General features: G+C 51.4%; 1 protein-coding gene across 1 annotated transcript in view; it reads left to right on the top strand.

Moving 5' to 3' along the window:
• The window catches only part of Btbd11 (BTB domain containing 11), a 226,066-nt gene that overhangs the window by 165,562 nt on the left and 36,960 nt on the right, over positions 1–23,544 (top strand). The window contains exon 4 of the mRNA XM_042693126.1: positions 5,983–6,135. Coding sequence (XP_042549060.1) covers positions 5,983–6,135 — 153 coding nt within the window. The remainder of the gene's footprint in view (positions 1–5,982; positions 6,136–23,544) is intronic.

Raw genomic sequence — 23,544 nt, forward strand, 5'->3', positions numbered from 1 at the left:
ACTGTAACCATTTTAGCCTAGAGCTGATAGCCTTAGCCCTGTCTAGTGACATCCAGTTGGAGAGCTTCATGAAAATAATGTGGAACTGGGAGCTGGGAGCTCACACCTGTAATCCTAGCTACTCAGGAAGCTGAGAGCTAAAGATCATGGTTCAAAGCCAGCCTGCACAGGAAAATCCATGAGACTCCTATCTCCCAATTAACCACCAGAAAACAAGAAGTGGTGCTGTGGCTCAAACTGGTAGAACACTAGCCTGGAGCACAAGAGCTCAGAGACAGCACCCAGATCCTGAGTTCAAGCCCCACAACTAACAACAACAACAACAAAATCTATACTCAAGTCTAGGCTTAAGTCTAAGGGAAATAAATGAACTGAACTCAGAACAGTCAGGATCTTTCTAAGTCACACAGTCACATGTGCAAATGCCAGCGTTGGTTGTACAAAGATGCCCCACTTCAGAGCATGGAAATAATGGCACTTCCTTAACAGAAGAGAACTTGAGTCTCTATAGCCTGGCCCTTAGCAAGTCCTAAGTGAACAATGAGAGCCTCTCGGAAACTTAACTGCTAGTGGAAAAGACGCAGAGGAGGAAGTTGTAATTACGGAACTGCAGGGAACCCAGGGCAGCTGGAGGGAGGGAGGGAAAAAGGAAGCCTCTTCGCTGGGGTGGGATAGGGAGGTGAGGGCCAGGGATGTGCAGCCCTTTGTGGACAAGGTGGGTGGAGATTGTTCTTTGAGTGCCGTCTTTGCTCTGTCCTGCCTGCTTGTGCCTGTGCACACAGCCTGTTTCAGGGCCTTGACAGCAAGGCCAGAGGAGGTTCTGCGGTAGTCATGCACACCTGCGGGCCCTGGCAGGCAGAGACCACCTCCATGATTTCCATGCCCTCCTCAGCCCGTATCCCCTGACATCTGCCCTGCTCTGGGCAATTTATATAATTGCCATAAACAGAGCTGACTGTCCTCTTGACCTTTGGGCACAAAGTGGCTGACTTCAGGAAGCATTCATGTTTTTGCTTTTCCCTCCCATGATGCTTTGCTTTGTGCTCCTCACTCATGAGACTCGGGATGCTAGGAAAGCATCTTCATGCGACCCCCCTCCCCTCCCCAAGCTGCCTCCTATCTCAGCTAATTGTGTGTAGTGAGGGAAACCGGGCAAGGTGTCGGTGGTTACAGGTAGGGCAGGTGTGCAGGACGCACAATTAAATCTCATTGCAAGTGTGTATTAGTCAGGACTCCACAGAGAGACAGGAGCAATAGAATGTGGGTAGGAAGATTGTTAAGGAGATAGATACAGATGGACATGTGGCTAGATGGATGGAAGGATGGATCCGTGGATGAATGGACAGATGGTTGGATTCATTGATCTACTGACATGACAAGCCAATATGTAGAGAGGTAGATACGTAAAGATGGACGGGCAGACAGATACGTCAATAGGTGAATGGATGGCTGGGTCCCCTGATCAGTGGATTATTGATTGTCGTCAGTATGTAGAGATAAGTAGTAGAGACAGATGGTAGACTGATTTGTCGATACACCTCTTTCTCTCTCTCTCTCTCTCTCTCTCTGGCTCTGTAAAAGCCTGTGTGAATGGGGTGGGGAGGGAAGAAAGAAGAGAAAGACAAGAGAAAGATTTCATTCTGGAGACCCAGGGAGGAGTCAATGTTGTGCCAAGGCCAAGAGTACTCCCAGGTCACCCTCTGCTCTAGGGAAGGTCTGCCCTGCAGCTCATTGTAGCAGTTGGAGTGGGGCTGTTGGAACATCGTTCTCATAAATATAATAGAAACAAAGGGTAGTATTTTTTTTCCCTAAGCGTTCTCCACCCTCTCTTTGACCCAAGGCCCTAAAATTCTTCCCATCTCCAGCTCTTCCAAAAACAGAAAAAAGGAAACCATCACATTGCCATTTTCTCCCCCTCTGAGCAGACAAGATAAGAAGATTTTTAAATGAGTGGCTGGCAAAGAATTTATGAGCTTATAAACTCTTTGAGCTCAGAGTGACGAAAATAAGGCAATGTTGAAACGAGAGGATAAGTGCATAGAAAATTCCAGAGGAAGCCGGACTCCTGGAGGGGGCTCAAGGTTTCTTATGCTGAGACTAGCCAGTGGTGTTGGTAAAGGTGTTATTTGCCTGGCAGCAGGGCTTCTCTTTGCTGCTCTTTGGTAGTTATTCCTCAGGCATGCTGTGTGACCTGGGCCTATGGCATAAAAAGCAGCAATCCAAGGACAGCTCTGACAGACACAGCCCTCCAGGGACCAGAGCTGTGAGCTGTGTTTGGGGCCAGCAAGTGAAGGAAAGACAGGAAAACAGGAGGGGGAAGGGGTCCAACTCTGCCAGATAACCCAGGGGGCAGGGGGAAGGAGGGAGAAAAAGTCTCTGGGACTCGTTTCCAACTGTGATAGTGACAGTGACAGAAATCAGTCCTGCTTCACCTGAGACAGTGGAATCCAATTCAATTTCAAGTCCACGTGTGTTTATTGAGTGCCTGATTCCATCCCGGTGATGGAGAGTGGGAGAAAATGAGGGAGACAGACTGAGCCACAGGCTGGTACAGACAGAAATTTCCCTGGGAGCCTGTCCCACAGGTCCACTGGTCCAGAAACTCGAGCTTATTAGTTTTACCCTGTAAGAAATTGGTAAATCTTCGTCTTATTTCATGAACAAATATTTATGAAGTGTGTGCAGCCTGCCAGCTGCTGCTGTCCTGGAGCCGAGACCGGCTGAGTCTGTAGCAGCTCGCTGAGCCCAGCGGTCCCAGGTCCCTGTCCTTGTGCAGTTGACATGCGAACAGGACACTTGCAGAGTGGGGAGTGGGGGAGGGTGCTAGGGTCTATATGGAAGGCATCCCAGAGAGGCCACAGCTCCAGAGAAACATCTAGAGAAAGATGTGCATTTTGAACTATGGTTTGAAGGTTAAAAGGGGTGATTTTTCTTAAGAGCTGGGGCGGGGGGGCGGGGTGTACACTCAGGAGACAAAACTGTGTAACCAAGAGTGAATGTGCCAGGTCACCAAGGGTCTATGACCAGGTGCATGCTGGGTAACAGGGTACATGCTGGGAAAGTGAAAAACAATCTTGGTCTCTCCTGAAGTTCTCAGCATGTAGATTATCCATCGAACAGGTCAGGTATTTGGACTGGGATGTAGCTCAGTGGCACAGCACTTGCCTAGCAGGTTCAATGTCCTGGGTTCGATCCCCAGTACCAAATAAAAGACAAAAAAAAAAAAAATACTAGTTAAAAAATAGATAAAAGCAGATCCGTTTTGACTGTCAGCATAACTATGGTCATCCATCTCAGGATCCTGGCTGTAAAATGGGCAGATTCAGCTCCTTGTGGGTTCTCAGTGCTTGTTTGGGCTTTCCTGAGAGGAACTTTTTGAAAAGCTCAGTGGTTGCAGATTGGCAGCAGTCTATAAAGTAGGTCTGACTCAAGGAAAACTACAATCTGCCACCAGAGCTTAGGGGAAGTTCATGGCATCCGCCTACCTCAAGGGGACTGGCTGCCTTCCTGTTCCCTCCAGCCTGGGCTAAATGTCAACCCAATGGCCACAAGAAGCAGAGAGGAGCCTAGCACCTATCTGCATTGTCTGTTAGCAGACCAGGCCCCACTGAATGGCCGGAAATCCTTGGGATATTCTATAGAATCCATTTCTCAAAGAGTGGTCTACCTCTACTGAATCATACGGGATGCTGGGTGCAATTGTATTCTTGGTTTCTACACAGTCTGCATCTCTGGAGATAAGCCAGGAAATCTGCACACCACCCCCCTTCTCAGGCCCTCCCACGGTGACTTCAGAGCAGTTCTGTATCCCTCGGTCAGTAGCACAGGTGTCCAGAACAGCTGTAAAAAGCCAGTTCCTGTTGGGCGCCAGTGGCTCACGCCTGTCATCCTAGCTACTAGGATGCTGAGATCTGATGACCATGGTTCAAAGCCAGCCCAGGGAAAGAAAGTCAGTGAGACTCTTATCTCCAATTAACCACCAGAAAACTGGATGTGGTGCTATGGCTCAAGTGGTACAATGCTAGCCTTGAGCTGAAGAGCTCAGGGACAAACATCCAGGCCCAGAGTTCAAGCCCCACAAGTGACCAAAAAAAAAAAAAAATAGCCAGTTCCTGGGTCCACCCCAAAATCAGAAATGCTCAGGGAATTGGGACCAGCAACCTATGTTAAGGAAGTGTCCAGGTAATTTTGATGCACATTCAGTTCATAAGTGATATTTTGTTCTGTTTTTGTGCTGGTCCTAGGGCTTGGACTTAAGAGCCTGGGCTCTGTCCCTGAGTATGTTTGTTTGCTTGTTTGCTTGCTTGCTTTTTTCTCCCTCAAGGTTAGTGCTCTACCACTTAAGCCTCAGCAGCTCCACTTCTGGCATTTTGGTGATTAAATGGAGATAAAGCGTTTCAGGGACTTTCCTGCCTGGGCTGGCTTTGAACCTCCACCCTCAGATCTCAGCCTTCTGAGTAGCTAGGATTGCAGGGGTGGGCCACCAGCACTGAGCAGGACAAGGTTTTGGTTTTGTTTTTTAATATTTGTTTGTTTTTTAACTGCCCACCCTATACCAAGTAAGTCAGAATCCTAGGACAGGGCCTGGGTGTCATTTAGGCTGCCCCTGCCCCAGCCAGGCCAATGGGAGGCCTGAGTGTGTGATCTAGAAGAAATAGGAAAAATGTACACATACACCAAGAAAGTTAGAGCTGGGGCAGACTAAACCCGCAGCGAGTTAATCTCCCCACTGGGACTTGATCGCATTTCAGAGTTGGGGGGGGGGGGTCCACACCAAGGCCCCCAAGATGGGCTTTTGCTGGCAGCTGGCCTGGGCTTGGCTGGTTCAGAGCTGGGGCTGGGGGCGGGGGGTGCCCTGTGGGAAGGGGGCGCGGGTCCCCTCAGGGCCGGGGAGGCCCCCCCTCCGCAGGCAGCCGCCGGCTTCCCGGCGGTGGAGCTGCGGACCGCGCTTCCCGGCCCTCCCAGTGACTCATCTCCCTGGCGTTCACATGACGCGCAGCGGGACGGTGTCTGTCGCCGGCACCCTCCCGGTGGCCTCGGCATCCTCCCGTTTCACGGATGAGGAAACCGAGGCCCAAGGACTCCAGGCAGCCGGCCCCGGGGTCGCCTCCCGAGGGGCAGGGATGTCTCCAAAGGTCCCGCCCCGGGGAGGGGGCTTCAGAGGCGGGGTCTGCCGCCCAGAGGGGCCGGGCCGCGGGAAAGGGCCCGGAGGGGTGGGGTGGGGGGACCCGCGGCCCGGAGGTGGGGAGAGGGGACGCGCGGCCGGAGGGGTGGAGTGGGGGAACCCCGAGGCCCGGAGGGGTGGGGTGGGGGAACCCGCGGCCCGGAGGTGGGGAGGGGGAACCCGCGGCCCGGAGGTGGGAGGGTGGCCCCGGAGGTGGGGAGAGGGGACCCCGAGGCCCGGAGGTGGGGAGAGGGGACCCGCGGCCCGGAGGTGGGGTGGGATGGGACCCGCAGCCCGGAGGTGGGAGGGGGGGACCCGCAGCCCGGAGGTGGGAAGGGGGACCCGCGGCCCGGAGGTGGGAGGGGGGGCCCCGGAGGTGGGAGGGGGGACCCGCGGCCCGGAGGTGGGAGGGGGGACCCGCAGCCCGGAGGTGGGAGGGGGGACCCGCGGCCCGGAGGTGGGAGGGGGGCCCCGGAGGTGGGAGGGGGGACCCGCGGCCCGGAGGTGGGGAGGGGGGACCCGCGGCCCCGAGGTGGGAGGGGAGCCCCGGAGGTGGGGAGGGGGGACCCATGGCCCGGAGGTGGGAGGGGGGACCCATGGCCCGGAGGTGGGAGGGGGGACCCGGAGGTGGGGAGGGGGGACCCGCGGCCGGAGGTGGGAGGGGGGACCCGCGGCCCGGAGGTGGAGAGGGGGGGACCCGCGGCCCGGAGGTGGGAGGGGGGACCCGCGGCCCGGAGGTGGAGTGGGGGGGACCCCGCGGCCGGAGGTGGGGAGGGGGGACCCCGCGGCCCGGCCCCTGAGCCCGTGCTCTCCCGCAGGCCCTTCCTCGTGCTGCCCCCGCTGATGGAGTGGATCCGGGTGGCCGTGGCGCACGCCGGCCACCGCCGCAGCTTCTCCATGGACAGCGACGACGTGCGCCAGGCCGCGCGGCTGCTGCTGCCGGGCGTGGACTGCGAGCCGCGCCAGCTCAGGTAGGGCGGGCCGGGGGGAGGGGAAGGCGGGTGGGGGGGGGCAGGGGGGAGCGGGCCGGGGGTGCGGGCGGTGGGGGGGTGCGGGGGGGGTGCGGGCGGGGGGGGGGTGCGGGCGGGGGGGGTGCGGGCGGGGGTGGGCCGGGGGCGGGCCGGGGGGGCGGGGAAGGCGGGGGGGCAGGGGGGAGCGGGCCAGGGGTGCGGGCGGGGGGGGGGGTGCGGGCGGGGGTGGGCCGGGGGCGGGCCGGGGGGGGCGGGGAAGGCGGGGGGGGGGGGCGGGGGAGCGGGCCAGGGGTGCGGGCGGGGGGGGGGGGTGCGGGCGGGGGTGGGCCGGGGGCGGGCCGGGGGGGGGGCGGGGAAGGCGGGGGGGGGGGCGGGGGAGCGGGCCAGGGGTGCGGGCGGGGGGGATGCGGGGGGTGTGCGGACGGGGGTCAGTGGGGGTGGGGATGCGGGCACCGCCCCTCCCTCCTCCCCCCCCCTCGCGAGGATGGGGCGCCCGAGGCGCGGGCTCCGGACACGGATGGTGGGGGGGAGGAAAGAGGGAAAAAGAGGGCCTGAGCCGCTGCGGGATGCCGGTGGGCCATCGCTCTTGTCCTGGTGGCTCTCCTGCTTGTGCAGCTCCATCCCTCCCTCCCTGCGGCTCCGAGCCCCCTCCAACCCCCTCCTGCTCTGTGTCCCCTCTCAGCCCTCCTCCTGCTCTGTGTCCCCCCTCAGCCCTCCTCCTGCTCTGTGTCCCCCTCCACCCTCCCTCCTGCTCTGTGTCCCCCCTCCACCCTCCCTCCTGCTCTGTGTCCCCCCTCCACCCTCCCTCCTGCTCTGTGTCCCCCTCCACCCTCCCTCCTGCTCTGTGTCCCCCCTCCACCCTCCCTCCTGCTCTGTGTCCCCTCCACCCTCCCTCCTGCTCTGTGTCCCCCTCCACCCTCCCTCCTGCTCTGTGTCCCCTCCACCCTCCCTCCTGCTCTGTGTCCCCCCTCCACCCTCCCTCCTGCTCTGTGTCCCCTCCACCCTCCCTCCTGCTCTGTGTCCCCCTCCACCCCCCCTCCTGCTCTGTGCCCCCCTCCACCCTCCCTCCTGCTCTGTGTCCCCCTCCACCCCCCCTCCTGCTCTGTGTCCCCCTCCACCCTCCCTCCTGCTCTGTGTCCCCCCCAGCCCTCCTCCTGCTCTGTGTCCCCCTCAGCCCTCCTCCTGCTCTGTGTCCCCCTCCACCCCCCCTCCTGCTCTGTGTCCCCCTCAGCCCTCCTCCTGCTCTGTGTCCCCCTCCACCCTCCCTCCTGCTCTGTGTCCCCCTCCACCCTCCCTCCTGCTCTGTGTCCCCCCAGCCCTCCTCCTGCTCTGTGTCCCCCCCCAGCCCTCCTCCTGCTCTGTGTCCCCCTCCACCCTCCCTCCTGCTCTGTGTCCCCCCCCTCCACCCTCCCTCCTGCTCTGTGTCCCCCCAGCCCTCCTCCTGCTCTGTGTCCCCCTCCACCCCCCCTCCTGCTCTGTGTCCCCCTCCACCCCCCCTCCTGCTCTGTGTCCCCCCAGCCCCCCTCCTGCTCTGTGTCCCCCTCCACCCCCCCCTCCTGCTCTGTGTCCCCCCAGCCCTCCTCTGCACCCCCCCCCTCACTGTAAAACACTGCCTTTCTCTCCTTGCTGACTGAGCCCTGCAGAGTCATGCTTCTGGCTGGGTGAGGCGCCCCCTGCCTCTCTGTGTGTCTCCTGCCTGGGTCCTGCCCGTGACCCTCCAGAGAGGAAGGGCTGCCCATGCGTGGAGGCGTGGAGGCGGCTCCGTCCAACTCAATCAAGTGATTCCTAAGCTGCTCTAAATGGTCAAAACACAGAAACTCAAAGGGGTGTGTGTGAGTGCATGCACGTGTGTGTGTGCACGCGTGCGTGTGCGTGCACACGCATGTGCATGCAGTTTCCTGACACCCCTGGGTATTGCTGTCATCATTTTCAAATCCCCTTGCACCCACCTGGGGAGAAAGCTTCCTCCTTCCGGAGCTCACACAGCCCAGGGACAGCCAGGGCTGTGGGCATTTCGGCCCTTCTAGGACCTGATTGCTATCTAACAAGGAAATGAAAATGAAGAAGAAAAACTAAAATACCACCCACGAAGTCCCTGAGCTGCCTCAGCCCCAGAATACACAGGGGTTTAATCAAAGCCATGACCGCTAGCATTGATTACATGTTGAACCGTAAGCTGAGCCCTGCTTTGAATGCTCTACGTGGACTAATGAATATCTGATATTCCCTCCCCCAAACACTGTGACATGGGTGCCCACTTTAAAGATAAGGAAACTGAGGCCCAGCTAGGTTTTTGATCGCTAGTAATTGATCACTGTGTGAATTCAGATAGCCCAGATCTCTAGGCCCAGAGTTCCAACCACCCGGCTTTACTGCCTCTGGGTTTCTGTCTACAGTCTCTGGCTGTGCCACCACCCCACACACCTCTCACTAAGAGAGAGGCTGAGGAGGAACCTTTTATTGAGCACCTACTTCATGCCAGTCACGATCTGTCTCTAACCCCTGCAGCAACCTCAGAAGTCAGCACAGTCAGTACGCAATCAGAAATCACTGGTGGCACCGTTGGCAGGTGGAAGTGCCCCGGAAGAGATCTAGTGGTACCTAGGCCAAGTCTAGTCTCTGCCCACCATGCTTCCTGGGGGGGGGGGGGGGGGGGGGGGAAGAAGAGGACTGCCCTCAGCTCACTCCTTGCAAGCTCACTTGCTTGCAAGCTCCTGTGCCTGCAGTCAGCCCTGGATTGCTGGGGGTGGGGAAAGTGAGAACTCTCCATAATGCTTGCTCACAAAGTGATTCTGGTGGTCATGCTTCAGGAGACCCAATGGCTTAAAGGTGAAGAGCGTGGGATCCAGAGTCCCATTATCTATGTCCAAATAACATCTCAATGGTTCAATTAGCTGTGCAACTTTGGGAGAGAGAATTAACCTCTCTGGACCTTGGTTTTCCCCCAGATTAATATGAAAGATATTAATAGCAGAGGCTAGTGTAAGCACAAGGAGAGGTCATGGATATGAAGCATCTCACAGACAATGCTCACAGAGTGATCTTCTATTGTCTTAGCTACGATCCCCAAGTCTCCACTACCCAGAAATAATCATGACCACTCATGACCTAGGTATTGCTTTAAAGTTTGAAAGGCCCTGGATACCTTCTCATATAAGCCTTAAAATCAGCAACAGAAAGAACCAAGGCCTGGTGGAAGGAAGTAATTCCCAACACAACCCAGATGTGAAGTAACAGAATCACAGAGAGAACCCAGACAGCCCAAAGTATATCCATATACCCATGTGCATGCAGAACCCTCAGCATGGAGTCTGCACCCATGGATTCGGGGAAGGGGGAATCGCATCTGTGCTGAGCATGAACAGATAATTTTTCTAAATGATACAGTATTAGACGGGCCACTTGTGGCTCACACCTGCAATTCTAGCTACTCAAGAGGCTGAGATCTGAGGATCAGGGTTCAAAGCCAGCCTGGATAGGAAAGATCATGGGATTCTTATCCCAATTAACCAGCAAAAGAGAAATAGAGAGGTGTGGCTCTAGAACACCAGCCTCCAGTGAAAAGACCTAGCGAGAGCACAAAGGCCTGAGTTCAAGCCCCTGTACCAGTGCAATTTTTTTTAATATAGTATAAAATAGTGCAAGGACTTCATAGTGCTGACACTGTATTAGGAACCATAAGCAATCTAGAAATGACTTCATGTGTAAGGATGGTGTGTGTATACCAGTTTGCAAATGCTGTGCTCTCTTATGCAAGAATTAAGCATCCTAGGCTTTTGCCATCTCTAGGAAGTCCTGGACCACAGTCCATGGATAGTGAAGACAGCTGTATCATTTTGGAGCCCTTACCCTAGACAAGCCTCTCAGAGGATGCTGGCATCCCTCTTCTGGAAGCTTCTGTTCCTTTTCAGAATTCCGTAGACAAGAGGCCCCTCTGCAGGGAGCCATCAGGCCCTTCAGCGACCAAGTGTCTATGGTCACAGCCAGCAGTTCCCATCTCCACATCTGCCTGGCTGGAGGCCTCCATCCCTGCACGTGAAATTCCAGGGTGAAGGTGGCGGGTCCCCCCTGACTTCCCAGCTCCTCTTTGTCATCTGTCTTTCCATCCTTGACTCCATGTCCACCTGGATGTAGAAAAATGTACTGATGGATTGTTCCAGATATATTTTCATCCAACGTGGACGTGATTTTCAAAGAGAAATGGAAATACAGTCAGCCCTCGTATCCACATCCTTGGATTCCACCAGTGATGCACTGTGTATAACACCAGGTTATCCACACACACACAGACCACGCACAGACCAGGCATGACAACTAGCTGCAGAGCATTGACGTTGTCTTAGGCATTATAAGTTACCTGGGGGTCATTTAAAATAGAGGGGAAGATGTGTGCAGGCGGTGTGCAAATGCCATGCCGTTGCATACACAGCGTGAACATCCATAGATTTGGCCAGCCATGGAACACCCTAGAAACAACCCTCCATGTACTAGACTGTCTACAAGTCCACCAGCTTTTCTATACCGTATAGATAGAATGGGCTGGGCTGCAGCTCAGTGGTAGCTCACTTGCCCAGCACAAGACAGACCCTGGGCTCTGTCCTTAGCACTGCAAGAGAAGTAAGATACATAAGTAAATAGTAAAACTTATAGCGCTCATTAACTAGATGGAAAAAAGAGTGAGCCTAATCACATGTGACTCACACGAGATGAAAAATAAAATGCAAATTGTCACCACTGTGAAGGTGACAGGAGCAAAGACGTTTTATTCCATTTCGACATCCAGCAAAGATATCAGGGACCTACTCTGTGCCTTACATAAGCTGTCCTTGTAGTGTGTGTGTGTGTGTGTGTGTGTGTGTGTGTGTGTGTGTGTGCGTATCCCCAATAACTGGACGAAGCAGTCTCATTATCCCACCTTGCAAACTAGAAGACCAAGGCCTGTAATCCTATTTAGTCAGGAGGCCTGAGATCTGAGGATTATGGTTTAAGAGTCCATGGAACTCTTATTTCCGATTAACTACCTACAACTGAAAGCAGAGCTGTGGCTTAAGGGGTAGAGGACAAGCTTTGAGCAAAAGAAGCTCAGGGACAGCCCCCAGGCCCTGAGTTCAAGTCCTAGGACTAGCAGAAAAAATGAAAGAAAAAAAAAAAGCAAAAACAAAGGCTCACTGGGTTACGGAGCCTGTCCAGCACCACACAGCTGCGTTAAGGCATGAGGTGGAGCCGGTCTAGAATGGAGGACTGGGCAGGAATAGAAAACACAGCATGCATGCCTTTATGCCATGCCAGCCTTTTACTCTAGAACTTTTCAGGCGGGGCCTCTAATTGTGCATCAGAGCTCAGGCGCCCTGTCTAAATCTAAACATCAGGGGAAAGGTGAGGTCGCTCTGGTGTTGTACCAAATGCAGAAGCATGATATGCTGTCTCTGCAGTGTGGGGACATTAGTACCTGTAATTGCCTAGCAGCTGGCCACAGTCTCTGGGCAGGCAGGGAGTATCCAGGAAAGCCACCCTGGTTCAGGATCCCCAGCCCGAGTGCTAGTGTGCCATTGATTCTCAGAGTGACCTCAGACAGCTGCCCGCCGGAACTCCGCTTTTGTCTTTATTCTGCTATGGGAAGGCCTCAGCATGCTGATTAGATACGATAAAGGTACCACAGCGCACAACAGCAGCTCCCCAGCCAATGGGGGTCACCTATTTATTCTTCCTTAATGAAAGGAGCAGATCATCTAAGCCTTTTTTTCCCCTTTTCTTCATATTCTTGGAGTGGGAAAGAAATCAGGAGGAGCGATGGAGGGGAGGGAAAGAATAATTAATATGCTTTGACGGGGTTCATGTTTTCTTCATGGTTAGTTTAGAAATACTTCAAAAAGAAATACTAAGGTAAAAGCTGTTTCTTTCCTTGTGTGGGTGTTCCGGAGTGAAGGCTCACATTCACATCAAGGTAGCTAGGTGTGGATTCAGATTCTCTCTCCGGTGATAAATGATACCAACAGGTTCTAGCTGGTTGTTCTTCCAGATGGAGGGTTCATTTATGTGCAAGTGTTTCAAAGCAGATAGATTAGAGCTGATCCAGAATGAAAAGGCTCAGAGGTGGTGAGATATACCCTTTTAGAATGGGACCCGGAAGGCTTGTGTCATTACTTGCTTGCCTTTGGTTTGGGCATTTATTGAGCACCTACTACATACCATGCTCTACACAGATGCTTTTATCTAGGTCCTGCTGCTTTCTAGCAGGTGACCTGGAGTAATTCACTTCCCCCTGCCCGCCCCCGCCACCATCCTGTGCATGGATGGGTGGATGTGATGGTAGACTATGGTAGGGCCAGGGATGAACTTAATGAATTGCATTGCTGTTGACCCCCTACCCTCAATCCTTCCCAAGTCTCTTGAGCACCTCCTGAGCCTGATGGGTTTTGTCATTTGTTTGGTGTGGTTTGAACAGGCTTTTAAGGTGCAGAGTTTGCCACAAGAGCACTGGTCAGGAAATAGCAGCCAAGTGGTGCAGCAGGAAGTTCTGGGTCACTCACAGGCATGGACAGTGCTAATGGCCTACTGGACATACTGAGAGAGGAAGGATGGAAAGCCGTGAGTCAGGAGGCTGGTCATCCCCTGGTCTAGGGCCCCCACAGACACAGAATCCTCATGATCAAGGTCTTTAGAGCAAATGGTATCACATTTGCTTATAATTGCATATAGTCTTTAAAATACATATATATATATATATAAATATGTATATAATTTTTTGTGCTGACACTAAGGCTTGAACTCAGGGCCTAGGACTGTCCCTGAGCTTTTGTGCTCAAAGCTGGCTCTCTTCTACTTTGAGCCACAGCTCCACTTCTGGCTTTTTGGTGGTTAATTGAAGATCAGAGTCTCACAGACTTTCCTACCCTGCCTGGCTTTGAGCCATGATCCTCAGATCTCAGCCTCCTGAGTAAATACCACGACAGGGGTGAGCCACTGGTGTCCAGCTTTCTCTGGTATACTTTAAACCATCTCCAAATAACACACCTAGAACAAGTGGAATTGCTGCGTGTTGTGTAAGAAGATAATGACCAGAATGGTGGCTTGTGTGCTTGCAGTACAATTGTAACTTTTTTCTGAACTTTTTTTGTTTTTATGTTTTGTCAGTACTGTGGCTTGAACTTGAGGGCCCGGAACTTGCTGGGCTTGCTTAGAGCTGGTGCTCTATCACTTAAGCCACACCTCTAGCCCAGCTTTTTGCTGGTTGTTTTGAAGATGGGAATCTCAAGGACTTTTCTGCCTGGGCTAGCTTCAAACTGTGATCCTTTGGATCTTAGCCTCCTGAGTAGCTAAAATTATAGGTATGAATCACCAATGCCTGGCTTTTTTTCTGAATATTTTTTTTTTATCACATTTGACCAACTCCTCAGACTCACAGATTTGGAGGGCCTAAGTATCATCCGTTTGATCCAGACCTGTCTATATCAGACCTGTTCTATACGGACAGGAGACAGAGTCCTCAGGACTTAAACAATATGTTTGTATTTGCAGTATGTGTATATATATATAATATGTATATGTGTGCGTATATATATATATATATTATATGTATATATGTGTGTGTATACACACACACAGTGTGAGAACTGCCAAGAAAGTAAAACAGGGTGTGCACCAGAGGCAAACTGAGACCAAGGAAACACATGGACTGCGTGTTCGAAGGAGTCCTCAGGACTCACAGTGTGGAGCTCCTGCTATAAATGAGTACTTGGCACCTCGGGGGACAAGAGGCTTCGGGGGATGGCTGGGGTGGAGGGGAGATTGGATCTGGACCCGCATCCACACCACATCCATCCCTGAATCTGACCTTGGACCTCCCGTTCTCTCCTCAGAAGGTCATCTGAGGAAGCTGAACACCTGGGCCTGCACCTGGCTCGGCGGGGTTCTGGAAAGCTCCCCAGCCCTGCAGTCTAGTCTGCTCTCTCCTCTCAAGGCCTCGAGTGCCCTTGTCCTTCCCCTCACCCTGGACGGGTCTCACAAGGCCCCCGTGGACTCATCCACAGCCGTGGAATGCATCTTGGGAGGCCACCCCCTTCTTCAGCTGCCCAGGAATATGAGGCTCCAGCCCCCTACCCCCACCCCAGGCTCCTGTCCCTGCTTTGGCAAAGGGGATGCCCTCTCCTCAGGCCAGCAGAGTCCTCCTGGGGCTCAGTTGTCCTCACCTAATAGGATCAAGGACAGGGCCTGGAGCCTGCCCCAAGAGCTGGGCTAAGCGCACACCCCTGCCCTCAGCAAGCCCTGCAGGGCACCTTCTGTGGGACACAGAGAGGTCTCTGAATAATTACATCAGACCACTGGCTCTGTTCTGATAGGCCAGTAGTTCAGGTTGCCCCAGTGCCTCCCTTGAGGGCTAATTCTTGATTTTCCTCCTGAAGAAGAGACAGGAATGTTCCAGGGGGAGAAGGAGGGTGAGGGGGAGAGAAATCTGCCCACACAGAACCACGTGCACACAGGCATCAAGGTGGGAACTCCGTGCAAGAGGAAACACAAGAAATCCAGACAGGGGCTGGGAAGGTGGCTCAGTGGTAGAGCACTTGACTTGCATGCTGGAGGCCCTGGGTTCGATTCCTCAGCACCACATAAGCAAAAAGAAAAAAGCTGGAAGTGGCACTGTGGCTCAAGTGGTAGAGCGCTAGCCTTGAGCTGAAGAGCTGAGGGACAGCGCCCAGGCCCAGAGTTCAGGCCCCATGACCGGACCCAAAAAAAAAAAAGAAATCCAGACAGAGCATAAGTTTCCAATAAACAGTTCTCCTCCGTAGCAGGGGCTGGATTGAGAGCTGAGAGTCTGGATAAATGCAGCCTGGGGGCGGTGTTTTATGTGATGCCAAACAACTCGGACTTATCCTGTAGGAGGTGGGAGCGCTGGCTGATTTTTAATCAGAGAAGCGACATCAGATGTATAATTTAGAAAGAGGGATGGCTGGCAGTGTGGAAGATGCGCAGAGGCAGGCAGTGTAGAAAGCCTGAGGTCGCATGATCCAGTCTGAAGCAGGATTTGGAGAAAGGGGGAAGACCAGATAGAAACGGGAGATAGAAAGGACAAGACTTGCCAGGCGCTGGTGACTCACGCCTGTAATCCTAGGTACCCAGGAGGCTGAGAGCTAAGGATCTCAGTTCAAAGCCAGCCCTGGGCAGTAAAGTCCATAAGACTCTTCTCTCCAATTAACCCTACAAAAAAATGGGAGGGGCGCTGTGGCTCAAAGTGGTAGAGCACTAGTCTTATGCAAAAAAGTTCAGGGACAGTGTCCAGGCCCTGAGTTCAAGCCCCATGACTGACAAAAAAAATAAAGAGTGGGACTTGGTGAATGAGATGACCAAGGAATAAGAAGTGGTCAGAAAGGCCCAGACGGGCAGATGGGGTTCCCAGGAGGACATGAAGGGTGGGTATGTAATGAAGCCACTTTCAGGCAGAGCTGGGTGGCGGTGATAGCTGCACAGAAGTATGACTTTACTCCAGGGCTATAACTTTGGTCCTGGAGGTATTTGCAAATGAAAGAAAGAGAGAGAGAGAGAGAGAGAGAGAGAGAGAGAGAGAGAGAGAGCCATATGGAGCAGTGTGGAAGATGTCACCTCTGAGTGAAATGCCCCTGTGTATATTTGCTGCACTTCCCCAGACTAGGAGAGGAGACAAGAGGCTGATCACCAGAGCTGGCTTTCCGGGAGGGGAATTGGATGTCTAGGTGCGCCCATTTGCTAAGGATGGGAAACAAATTACTGATAAGTGAGTGATTTCAAACAACAGACGTTTATTGTTTCACAGTTCTGGAGGCTAAAAAAATTGTGGGCAGGGTAGGGCTCCCTCCAGAAGTCCTTAGTTCCCAGCTTCTGGTGGCCTCAAGCATCCGATAGCTTGTGGCAGCATCACGCAGATTCTACCTCTGTCTTCAACCAGCCATCTACTCTCCGTGCCAGTGTTAATTTTTGTCTTCTTGAAGAACAAGTAGTCAGATTAGATTAGACCCAGCCTGGTGGCCTCCTGCCTTTTGAGAAGACACTACATCCACTCATAATGGGAAGGAGGAAAAGTGGGAAGGAGACGTCCTTGGTGGTTGGTTTGCCTTGTATTTTTTTAACTTGACTCTGGGGTTCCTAACTTGAGAGCCTGCGCGACCTGGGGTGCTTTGTGCAAAGTTGATGAGCACAATGTGAGAGAAGCATTGGCGTGTAATTGCTGGTTGCTGCTCTTCCCCGGAGGTCCTTCCAGACTTTTCCAGCAGAGCAGAGTACCCAGGGATTCATTCCTCACCCAGATTCTCCTTGGAAGAAGAGCACAGGAGTTAGGAATACAGGCCTTGCAGCCAGACTGCCAGAGCTCAAATCCTGGCTAGACCAACTTACTCTTTGTGTGACCGTAGGTAAGTTACTTACCCCTCTGGTCTTAGTTTCTGTGTCTATCAAATGATGGCATCCATAAACCTACCTTATAAGACTATGGGGGGGGGTGAGATTTAATGAGATACTCCATATAAACCATGAATTTATATGGTATGTACACTGTATTTGTCCCAACAATACCTATTAAGACCAAGAAAGCCAGATCTTGCTAGTTGCCAAACATGGTAGCCTCAGCATCCTCTGAGAGCAAGAGAAGTGGATACCTGAATGGATGCATGTTATGGTGTTAGGACGCTGGCTTGCAGCCCGGGCTGAGGTCTAGTATGCCTTGGGGTGCCTGTCTCTGCTGCTGGGCCAGACCCCAGGCTGCAGGAGGAAAATCAGCAGAGGCTGACTGGCTTGGAGACTACTGCCCCCTCAAGTTCTTTATTTTCCGTGAAGCATGAGATTGAGAAGCCATCACTGGCTGAGTCGGAACTACCTCCAGGGCAGTGGGGCCAGCACAGATGGGGTCCCAAGTGGGAAATGATCCAGAAGTGGGGAGGAAAACAGGTGTACCAACCGCTACCGTGGCCCCTGATTGGCTGGGCTTTGTCTCAGTAGAAGCAAGGGGGAGCTGCTACAGGGCATGGAATGGAATATTCTTGGAAGAAAAGGTCACAGCATAGACTTGTATCTCAGAGAGTTGACTTCCTTCTCTCTTAGGGCTGGAGCAAAATCAGATGCCTTGTTCCTGGGGCCTGGCACATACTTCAGGCCTAATAAACATTTGTGGAAGAAAAGGAAAGAAGGAAGGGAAGGATACAAAAGGCCATAATGAAGCAGCCTGGCAGGGCTATAAGTGAAGTAACTAGACTTGAATTTTAGGGTGGTGGCACTAGGGATTAGACTGTGGGTCTCATTCCTGCTAGGCAAATACCCTACCCCTGGAGACACACACACACACACACACACACACACACACACAGCACTTTTTACTATAGTTTGCTTTTCAGATAGGGTCTTGCGCTTTTGCCCGAGCAAAATCTCAGGCTGAGATTCTTCTACCTCTGCCTCCTGATTAGCCGGGATTGCGCACATGTGCCTCCATCCTTGGTCCCCAGACTAGACTTTTCCTGAACTCATTAAGATGAAAAAAAGAAAAGAAAAGAATGAGATACATGTAGGGAGAAGAGAACTCAGGTGCAAGACTCAGAGAAGAGAGATCTAACTCAGGAAAGTTTCCAGAGGGCGGGATTCTGGCAAACAGATGCTATTGCAGTTCTAAGTGTGGAGGAAGTTAGAGGCATCACTATGAGACAAGGTCAGAGAAGAAGAAAGTAAGCAGCACCAGGGGCCTCAGATGGACAGGGGGTCCCAGAAGACAGGGTGGCTCCTGGCAGAGGCCTTGCTGGCTGAAAGCAGCCACATGCCTGGCAGTGAGGAAATCACGAGTCCTTTTAGCAGCCTGTGTGGGTGGCAGCCAGCCTGCAGGCGACAGACCGTTTGCCAACACTTGGAGTTTGTCCCACACTTCCAAAGTGTTAAAAGCAAAACAGAAACACATCGGGTACTTAGAGCAGCAACACTGAGGGGGCCCCCGTGGTAAGAGGCTTTTGGGGTTCGCTCCCAGATCTCCAGGGCTTCAGATCCAGGCTGGCAGTTGAACAATGCATAGTTGGCCATCTGGAATGTGGCTTCCTGGGAAACAATGATATATATATATTTTTTTTTAATTTTGTATTTGTTGGCCCATTTTTGATTCTGTTAGATTTCTGCCCAACATGTCAATGTACTCACAGGCCAGGAAAAAAAAAATCTCCCAAAGTCTAGTTTAAAAGTATGAGTTTACTCAGGATCAATGTCTTGGCTGAGCAATTCATCCAGCAGCCAGCCCTTAGTACAAAGGCAGAGCCTCTGCCCAAATTGCTCAGCCATAAAACCAAGGCCGAAGATGCCTTCAGCCAATGGAGGAGTGGGTCCCACCCTTCACAGAGCTTGCGAGTGTCCCCAGCTCCAAAATAGACCACTTTTCATCCAACAGGTGAGAACCACCAGAACGCATGATCTCCAGTGCCTCCCAGCTCTGACAGTTACACAGTTTCATGGCCAGACATCACAAGTGCCAAGTGGCAGCGATGTTCAGACCTACAGGGGAAACTGAGGCATGCATTCTCTCTGAGATCTCTGTGAGATGGCAGAACAGTTGACATGTCCCCAGGCATTGCTCGACCCACCTCCAAGCCGTCCCTGCTCCCACCCCTTGAGCAGCCTTCTCCCCTCCTTCCAATCTGAGACACCAACTAGTTCTCTGAGAGATTAGGCAACCGGCCCAACCAACAGTACATGGAAAACATGACCCAATTGGAATTCGAACCAGGCCTGCCTGACTCCAAAGCTTGTTTCTCCATACAAGGAGGCAGCTCTGATCAAAGGCTCCCTGGGAAATGTGGAGGTCTCTTTAACCACAGGACCACAGGCTCAGTTCTTCTGGGGAATTCTGATATATTTGTCAGCTTTGGCCAATGTCAGACCTCTCCATGAAGGCCAAACATAGGAATAGTCTACAAAGTGACAAGGAAATAAGCAAGAAGGGTTCGAGCCCCCTAGCCATCTTGGAATGCAGGTCGGAACCACACTCAGGTATGCATTTCATACCTGGCAGATGACCACAAAAAAAAAAAAGAAAAGGCCTGGTGATTACTCAATAAGAGTAAGAATGTAGAGTAGTGAGAATGCAAACACCCCCAGAGGAGACTCTGAGCCTGCTTTTAAGTACACTTGAAAACATATCATTCTACTCTTTTGTCTGTACCCTAGAGAGACACTTCCATGTGGAAATAGAGAGACCTCTAAAAAGATGTTCAGACACATGATGTTTATAATAGCAAAAGACAGAGAGGGGAAACCAAACTGTCTCCAGGCGCATAGATAAATAAATGATGGTATATTCTTTTAATAGGACGCCAAATAGCAATGAAAATAAGTGAACTAAACCCCTGTGTTATGTGGCTTAGTTCTCTGATAATGTACCAAAAGAGCAACTTGAAGGATTTATGCTGTATGCTACTTTTTTTTTTTAAGTCTTCAAACATGTGCTGGGCACTGATGGCTCACACCTATAATCCTAACATCTCAGGAGGCTGAGATCTGAGGATCATAGTTCAAAGCCAGCCTGGGCAGGAAAGTCCTTGAGACTTTTACCTCCAATTAACCACCAAAAAGTTGGAAGTACAGTTGTGATTCAAGTAAGTAGAGCACTAGCCTTGAGCACAAAAGCACAGGGACAGTGTCCAGGCCCTGAGTTCAAACCCCAGGACAAGCCAAAAAATAACGTTTTTAAACACGCAAGAGGTTGCATAATGTTAGAAATTCTTTTGCCCAATGCAAAGTATAAAGCAAATCTTGGGTCCTCCCAGGAATAAAGAAGACAGAATAGGATCTGAAATGCACTGAGTCTTTGCTTATCCTGGCAAAACTTCCATTGTTCATCTTAGTTTGCTGGCCAGCATGTAAGTGGTTTTTGGATTAGTCTAAATGTTATATGGGCCTAAAGATAATTCCCTAACAATGAAAATTATCTACTTAGTATTTGTAACAGTGAGTTTAGAAAGCCAGTTCTAGGTTCTTAATAAGCATTATTTTTTTAAAAAAAGTATTATATGCTTCAATCAATTTGGGAAACACTAGCTTAAATAACATAGGCTATAAATTTTTTTCAAATCCTCTGTTTCATGTATATATCAAAGACTTATTGTATTGGTGAACATGTTACTTAGAGGTAGGAGACCAGCAAATTCCCGCTACCTGCTCTCTGTGTTTGTAAGTGAAGTTGTGTGGTGTTAGATGGTTGGCGGGTTTACCAGTGCTTGCTTTTCCACTACAGTGGCAAAGGTCATTAGTCATGGCAGAGACCATGTGACCTCCAGAGCCTTCACTATCTGGCTCTTTACACAAAAAGTATGTGTACCCTGTGAGAGAGCATCTTGGGAGCCTGGGGTTGGGAGGGAATGCATTTGAGGACCTTAACATTAGATCTTTGCTCTCATGTCTCAAGAATTGGTTTGGTTTGTTCATTGATGAAAGTATTACAAAGTAGACCACCAGTCCTAGAATCTGTTGAGGATGGTGTGTACTTTTATCTTTTCATCATCCAGAGATGCTACACTTGGAACTTCCTGTGTGTTTCAGTGAATTGATTTAAATTTAAAAAGCAGGTAAGGTTAATTAGGCTATAGATTCGTTAACTGCCACAAACACAATATCTAGGTATGGATGACAGGAGTTTAAAATTCTCCCTCATGTAACAGCTCAAGTGTGAGGCCTTGGCTGGAGACAGGAGCTCTGTGAGTTCAGGACCCAGGATCCATCCATCTTGTTGCTCTGCTGTACCTTAAGTGGTACCTTATCTCTTCATGGCCCCACCTCAAAGGACTCTGTCTATTTAGTGGGGGGAAAGGACATGGAAGAGCAAGGCATATCCCAGAGATGGCACATATTGACTCCTGTCGTCAACACTTGGTCATATGACCACCCATAACTGCAAGAGAATCTGGGAAGTGTAGTCTTTCTCTAAACAGACAAGTATCCAACTAGGAATTCAAATCATACAACTATATAAGAAGATAGAGGCCAGGCTGGTGGCTCCTAGCTACTCAGGAGGTCGAGAGCTAAAGATCATAGTTCAAAGCCATCCTGGGCAGGAAAGTCTGTGCGACTCTTATCTCCAATTAGTCTCCCAAAAAAATGGAAGTAGGGGCTGGGAAGGTGGCTCAGCAGTAGAGTGCTTGCCTTACATGCGTGAGGCCCTGGGTTCGATTCCTCAGCACCACATAAGCAGAAAAAAAAAGCCGGAAGTGGCGCTGTGGCTCAAGTGGTAGAGTGCTAGCCTTGAGCTGAAGAGCTGAGGGACAGCGCCCAGGCCCAGAGTTCAGACCCCACAATTGGACCCCCCCCCCAAAAAAAAATGGAAGAAGTGGTAGAGCACTAGCCTGAGCAGAAGAGCTGAGGGTCAGCCCTCAGGCTCTGAGTTCAAGCTCTACGACCTCTCAAAAAAAGAAAAAAAAGGAAGATAGAATACTCTGAAGGACAATAAGTCCTCTGCTAGAAGAAATACTACTAAGAGCTTTGCATACCTAAACAGAGGTGACTTCTTTCCCTTGAGATAGGTAGATCTTATTTTCGGATTCAAAATAAGCCATGCTGCCAAAGCAAGAGATCTAGAATGCTACTTCATCATTTTCTACTCAAAATAATGTGACATGCATTTGGATATTAGCACAGCAATTCCATTCTCCTCTGTGTTTGTGTGTGTGTGTGTGTGTGTGTGTGTGTGTGTGTGTGTGTGTGTGTTTGCTTTTGAGATAAATCTTTTAGGGTATGTTTTAAACATGTTTGAACAGACCCAAATTTTCCATCTTTTGTGGAAAGCAAAGACAGCAGATTTTGCAGGAAGGGGTATCAACTTCTGAAGGAAGGTTCTGGAATGCTTGATGTTCTTCCCAAAGCAAGAGGGATCAGCAGAACTGAGGGTTAAGGGTTCACAATTCCTCTTCCTCGTCTCTTACATGCTTAATAATCTGATTCTTTCTTGACCATCAGTAGCAGCATGAAGCAAGCAAGTAGGCACAGTCTTTGGACCAAGATTTCTCCTAGGAACTTTACAAACATTACACATTCCATTTGCTGCAAAAATGTCACCATTTTTTTTCTTGGAAAGGTGCACAGGGATCTCAGTACAACTTCCCTCAGCACAAACACGCTCTCGATCTGTTTATCTTTTCTTTGCTACCCAGAAGGAAAGGGCGGGAGTCATTAGTTATGGAAAGGGACTTAGCCAGGGCTGGCTAGGGACGTGAGCTGAGGAGGGAATTGGGGCCCCCGTAGCCTCCTGCTTTGTCATTTCACGATTCATTTCCAAAGGCGCCATTTGATTGTCACACTCACTCGAGTCTTGTAATGGGAAGTGCTTCACATAGAAGAAATGATGCCCCAATGGTTTCTCACCCTACACGCAAGCTTTCAACTTCAGTGCCATTGACATTTGGACCTGGGTTATTCTTTGTTGAGCAGAGATGGGGAGGTGGAGGCGGTGCGGCCTCCGGTACATTCTCGTGAGTCTAGCACCATCTTCCTCTCAACCTTGTCAATGCCAGAAGCACCTCACCAGCATGACAACCAAAAACATCCCCTAACTTTATCCCCTGGGGGTCAAAATCACCCCTGTGGTTCACAATTACTGGCCTGACACTGGCCAGCTGAAATGACTTAGACCCAAGATGTGGATTCTTTCCCTAAGAAACAAAAAACAAAACTCTGACTCATCCAAATTAATCAACCTCTCAGCTCCCGGTTTCCTGACCTGGAGAACGCACAGAGGTGAGCTGCGCACTCTCCTTCAGCCTTGGCGGGCTGGAATTCTGTCTGCAAGCCAAAGCTGTTAAATGGAACTTGTCTCCAGAAGGTGATTTGAAGGAAGGCAAGATAAGGAAGGGGTAGAAGAACTGAGAGAGGCCCCCTTCCTACACCCACACCCACACCTCTACACAGGGTAGAAATGTGGAGTGGAGTGGGGAGGAACAGGTCTTGCTGGGAGGCCGGATGGGAAAAGGGGTGGCTGGGAGATTGGGACTCCCCTAAGGAGAACCTTACACTCAAAGGCTATGTGTGGGATTTGTGTCTCTTTGGCTCTCAGCCAGAATATAACATCATATGGTTACCCAGGCTGCATTGAGAGAGGTCCTGGCTGGATTTTAGCTCTGGACTGCACAGAGAGACAATGAAGTGGGGTGGGTTCAAATCTCAGTTCTACCACTGACTGGCTATACTCCTTGAGGAAGTTTCTTAGCCTCTCTAAGGCTACAGTGTCTTCTAAGAAATAAGGATACAGTCAGATGCTAGCAGCTCATGGCTGTAACCCTAGCTACCCAGGAGGCTAAGATCTGAAGATCCTGGGAAGACAAATCTTTGTGACTCTTTATCTCCAATTAATCAACAAAACTAGGATGTGGAGGTATGGATCTAGAGTTGATAGAGCACCAGCTGCCTTGAGCAGAAAAGCTAAGCAAG

The sequence above is a fragment of the Dipodomys spectabilis genome, unplaced genomic scaffold, assembly GCF_019054845.1.
Source record: "Dipodomys spectabilis isolate Male_0828 unplaced genomic scaffold, ASM1905484v1 ptg000163l, whole genome shotgun sequence".
NCBI classification, from domain to species: Eukaryota; Metazoa; Chordata; class Mammalia; order Rodentia; family Heteromyidae; genus Dipodomys; species Dipodomys spectabilis.